The 6,000-nt window shown below is 30.4% G+C and overlaps 1 protein-coding gene across 1 annotated transcript in view; it reads right to left on the bottom strand.

Annotated features, from left to right (window-relative positions):
• Positions 1–2,317: 2,317 nt before the first annotated feature.
• The window catches only part of LOC129231393 (potassium voltage-gated channel protein eag-like), a 327,315-nt gene continuing 323,632 nt past the window's right edge, over positions 2,318–6,000 (bottom strand). Inside the window, exon 3 of the mRNA XM_054865695.1 lies at positions 2,318–2,606. Coding sequence (XP_054721670.1) covers positions 2,569–2,606 — 38 coding nt within the window. The 3' untranslated portion in view covers positions 2,318–2,568. The remainder of the gene's footprint in view (positions 2,607–6,000) is intronic.

The following is a 6,000-nucleotide window of genomic DNA, read 5'->3' as shown; positions in this document are numbered from 1 at the left end:
TATACCAGACATTGAATGTAGCATATTTTTGGAGCAGCTGTTTTTATATGATTTTTAAAAGTAGTGTAGAGTCAAGGAGGGTGTGATAACGAATTGGTTAAGGTGAGGAATTCAGCGCCTCTGTAATTATTTTATTGATATCAGCATTTGTCAAAATTTATTTTGATACTGAAGCGTTGCGTAAGCGAAGCTCTCTGCAAGTGATGTCGGAATGCATTGTTTTACGAGTCGTAACCAGCAAGATCGATTTTTTCTTGCTTGTGATTGTCATTTTTATGATTTTACATCGTAAGGAATTTCTCGACGACATTAAGTCATTTTTTTCGTCCATTTATTATTTGTATAATACAAGCTGTCATGAAAAAACCAATTGTGGAGTGAGATGTTGACGATTGGCTACAGTATTGAAAATCAAACTCAGAACGAAAATGACAGAATGTGGTAAGATGACGAAAGGCTTGTTAGTTTATTATCTTATACAACGCGTTTATTATTTGCTATTCTATTCAAGAAAAACTCTAGACATCTGCGTGTATGTAGATGAAGATTTTTAAGCTTCGTATACAGCTCATGCTGTTGAAACAGGAAAAAACCGAGCTGATGTGTGCATCACATGACTTCCTTTTACTCCAATTTAATGTCATTTCCCCATTATTGGCAGTTTTAATGTGATTCAATAGTTTACTCCCTAGTTTACTCAGATTTAAAAAAAAAATGCCAAATTTGTTGGCAAGTTGGCGAAAAAAACACTGGCGATAGAAGCTGCCTGCTTACCACTATACTTGAGACCCGATTGTGTCAGAAACACTACCATGAATGCCTGCGAATGTCTTAACAGTTTTTCTATACCCACCAAATTCCTTGACACTTTCTACGCATCTGGTCATTTATTTGCTCTACATTTTCTCCGCTTTAGATGACTATCAAGAAAATAACCAGGAAACAAAGCAGGAAGCTTTTTTATACCACATTTTGACTTTGTTTCATTATTTGTACCCTATTATTTTTTATACAAGATTTTTACATTTCGTTCCACAAACACTAATGCCACAAGACATTTTTCGAACAAAACCTAGTGGCTACGTTTTTGGTAAAAACAGCCAAAACTTCACTTCTAAAAGGGCTTTTCGGAATTTGAAATGATTTTCTTTGACGGGTAGCAACATCTTAGACTATAGTCTGTTAGACACAAGTAGTCTATCATTGGAAATGAATCAGTAAGAATTATTCCGTCAAAATCCTTCAGCAAATCTATCTCATACTGGGTAATTATTTGCGAGGGAGATAAATAAACATGTTCCGGACATGTTGTTTCTGGTTCAAAATTCTAATTCACGTCCTAAGCAAAAGAATTTTTTTGAAGCTTAATATTGTCATCTTACCCCGCTTTCTTCTATGGACAGCATATTGTCTGAGAAAAAAGAGCACATTGAAATATCCTCTAATTCCTTTTTAATAAGGTGCAAATGAAATTTTCCTTTCATCGCATCATTCAAAAAATTGCCTTTGAAACATTTTATGTCTGAGGTTGAAGTAATACCTTGTGTTCGTACTACTCTTAGACGTTTTGAAAATTAGATATACTTTTGTTGTGAATTTTGCCATACTACTCTTGCCAGGTTTAGAATTTATTTTATTCAAATAATATATTTAAAATACACCGCCAGCTCAGTTATTCTATCCGAGGACTGCAGTTTCGTGCTTTTTAGCACTCATCAGCCCGGAATAGGAATCACATGACGTATTTTCTTCATTCTGATTCTAATTTTACCAGTTTCTATCAATGCATAACCTCAAATCATAGCAGGATTCTGAACTATAGTTCTGTACACACCTCCAACTCAGTTATTCTATCCGAAGACTGCAGTTTCATGCTTTTTAGTACTCATCAGCCCGGAAAAGGAAGTAACTGAGCAGGAGACAGAAAACCTCTTAAAGGAGCCAAGAGAGCCAAACAAATTGGTAGCTAATGCAGAATTAGCAAACCAGATGAGCGACAGAAGCAGTGGTGCGGTTCAACTCAAAGATTGATGGCAAAGCTATCGTATTTTGTAGTATTTTACTACAAAATAAATAATATATTATCCTCAAAAGTCCTTGCAAGATTTTTTTTTTAACCTATTCAAATTAACCATTATTTTTGCCTATGGCTTCCCTCCATTACTATGTTATGCTGAATCACTAAAACAAACATCACACAATCTAGCTTGAAATTAAGGATTCTTGAAATTACATTCAAACTTCATGTTCAAAAACTCCAAAGAAAAAAAAACAAATTTAATAATTACTTTATTTTCAATAATACAGAAGCTTCAATTTGAGCTGCAAAGCAGAGAAAATATTTAGGTTTTCAGTATATCATCAAAGTTCACAGTTCGACTTGCTGCTAAAAATAGAAGCTTTCAAATAAAAATTATATCACTTTCTTGTTGCAAATAGCTCCTTCAACAGTTGCAAAAATCATTCCCTGGCACATCCTCTCTTTAGACCAGGTTGGAGCATCAGTCGGTCAGTTCAGTCTTAAAGCCCTTCACATTAATGCCTTTATCTCTGTTGGCAGCATTTTTCTCAATTTGTAGTCAAAAGTTCATTTCTTTTTCCAGAATCTGTAACAAAAGAAAGAAAAATTGACAACCAGCCAGGGAGAAACATGAGCAAAATTGTAAATTATAACAAATTCAAAAGAAAAAATAACATAAAACTTACCTAGTCTACGAATCCTTTAAAGTCCGTTCAACAGGAGAATGAGACTTGAAAAATGTTTTCTAGTCTTGAATTACTAAACCTTCGTCTTACCTTGGACTTCTCTTTGTAACTGCGAGTGAAAACAAGTTACATGCATCCATTTTTTTCTCCAAATCTGCTCAAAAGATCATATATCTAAATATAAGTTGGTTGCGATTTATTTTAGCGCTGCAGAAACACGAACTCCTTTAAAGTTTAATTAGCTTTTGATAACCAATGCTGTAGTTTTAACTTACATGAAAACACAAAGCATAAAGTCGAGAAGTGCAACTACAATAGGTGAGAAAGTGAGATAATAAGTGCGTAAAAATAATTCCTGCCTTTATATTGAAAGTCCTTGCTTTTTTCTTTTAATGAAACATATCGTTAGATGAAAATGTTTTTTTAACAAAATTTAATTTTTGAAACGAATTTTAGACAAACGCGCTTATATATATCACAAAGTTTAAATAATTTCGCGTACTAAATTACTTTTGATAGAAAAATTGCTTCAATGATCTGATGTTTAGAGCTGCTTTTTGAATAAAAGCATTCAGAAAAACATGAAATGTGTATTTCTTATCATTTTACCAATTAATGAGAACTTATTAACTTAAATAAAAAAAAACTAGACTAATAACAATTTTTTAGTTTTCTTGGTCAAAAACCGAATCAGCTACTTTTTTAATAATGATTTAAATACTTTTCGTATAAAATATCATTAGAAATTTCCACTTACTTTGACATACATTTTCACCGTATGAAAAGTGAAAAAGAACGCTTTAGGAACTTTCAATTTATTTATTATTTTTAGTTTCTAACCTAATAAGGATATTTAAACGCTAAATTCTCAAAACAGTCTGAAGCAAAACAACTAACACCCTAATGTCTTAAAATTAATATGTGGCTTTCTCTTGATACCAACTTTCTATTTTATAACCAGCCAAACTTTTAGACAAACTTATGAATTCAAAATTTTCCCCTACGAAACGGATCTCGCAATAAAAGCAGGAGTGCATCGTCGAGAGGTGCATTTATCATCATAAGTTACTACTTACCAGGACTATGGGGTAGACTCCCTTGCATAACTGCTGAAATAAAAATTCCGTAAGTCTCAAATACCTCAACTTGAACACACATAAATATGGATAGAAAAAAAAACTATATTCTTAATATTTCACGAACAATTCTAGAATGATTTTGAATTTAGGTTTTACATACTATTCGCGAAGAGTTAATAAAGTTTTACACAAGATTTTTCTTTACAGTACACTGTCAGACTAATATCCTATTATTATCATTTAGCACAACATGATATGCAAAAAAGTAATACTTATTTGCTTATTTTTTGAAGTTTCGAAGCTCTGAAATTTCTTTGAGGTTTGTTACAGTGAAATTAGTGTTATATCATAAACTGTTACGTAAAAAAGAGGAGGGTATGTTAAAAACATTTAATCAATTAAAAGAATGTCCTATTTTAAGCCTCTCCAGTAGGGGGGATTCTTATTATGAATTTTTCTAAAATATGGTGGACACATTCTAATATAATGTTAATTTATAATATCTTTTTTTTTTTAAGTTACTATAAATTACCATTAAAAGTACCATATGAATTGTCAGTTTTATAAAATCAAATAATACAAATAATATCATGAATTTTTGTATTAGAGAATACATATACATTTTATTTTCTAGTAGCTTAAATTTTTTTATGGCAATGAAATCAGCATAGTGATATCAACTTTAACCTTCTAAAGAGGCGACATAAAAACAAAGTTACAAAATTGCCTCATTTGTAGCTTTAATATCTAGAGGAGAAATCCTTGCTATAGACCCCTAAAAAATAATGAGTTTCTTCTTACTCAATTTGTTTTTCAAAAAGTTATAACTCTACAAGCACTTTTACATTACGCGTTCAAACTCTTTACACATATGTATTATGATCATTTAACACAACAGGAAATATGAATGTTTTTGTATGAAAATATAGAGTAAAATATTATAGTTATTACAACTTATTTTTATTCTATCTACACATTTCTTCGAATTTAAAGGTTTGTGACGCATACATATGGGTGACATTATGAACAATAAAATGATGAAGCGGTGGTTTTATCACAATCTTACAAAAAAGAAAATCGTCTTAAGCTTTCAATTATTAGATGTAATCCTCTAATAATATATTACTTTCTCCAAAAAAGAAGACTCTTATTTTAAGTTATTAAAATCTAACATTACAATTTATTCGAAAGTAAAGTAAGGTTCATAAAAACGGTATAAAAAGCACATTCACATTGCACGTTGTAATACATTTTGCTGTAAATATTGATTGGTTATAACTACTAGATCAACTTTATACTTTGAAATACCTTAACGTAAGAAATAAATGTTAGTAGTGTTGTATTTTCAAAAAATGAGTAATGTTAAATAATCGAAAAGTGTAGTTTTAGAAAAATCCACACCAAAAGTCTATTTATTTATTCATTCAATTAATTTAGTTCACTAAATTAGTTACATACATTGATATTGTGAATGATATGAAATTTGGAGAAAAAACTCTTAGATTTGTTAATGAAATTGCTTTTTATGTACCGCGCTATGTTTTTAAAAACACGTAAAAATTTCAAACGCTATTTGTTGTCGCCCTTTTGCCAAACATTTACTAAAAACTCTCTAACTTAAAAAAAATCTAATAATATTTTTAGTTTTGTCAGTTAAACTTTAACCATTACTTCATCCAGAACTCAAGCCTATTTTCTCCCATAGAATGAATAAAAGTCACCAGTTATCAGAATAATTCGCTTTATTACCATGTCATAAATTCTAATTTCAGATAAAGTAACTATTTCTGTTCAAATTGGTTTTTTTTTCAAAGCAGAGAAAACAATAACTCATTTATTTACTCGATATTCCAGGTATCATATTTCAGCAGTTTATGCTTTTAATAAAATCATTTGGAATATACAGTGGCGGGGAAAAACTACATCACTTGTAAAAATGTGGAGAAGTATGTATATAATGTTTTTCTATGTATATAACTTATGCAATGATGGTATTGTTTTTATTAAATATAGTTCTAGAATTAATCCCAACTACATCTTATTGGGATTAGTAAATCATTTAATTTTAATTATTTCTAAAAATGAAAATAAACGAAATGTACAATATTTAAGAAAAACGTGGAACAAAACAATATGTGGGTCATTCCACTGAATACGGTCGTTTTGTACCGCACGTGAAGCCTCTGATATTTCATTAAAAATACTACTTAAAAAT

The sequence above is a fragment of the Uloborus diversus genome, chromosome 10, assembly GCF_026930045.1.
Source record: "Uloborus diversus isolate 005 chromosome 10, Udiv.v.3.1, whole genome shotgun sequence".
NCBI lineage: Eukaryota > Metazoa > Arthropoda > Arachnida > Araneae > Uloboridae > Uloborus > Uloborus diversus.
Note: the sequence above shows the minus strand (reverse complement) of the source record. Positions and strands in the feature narration are given on the sequence as shown.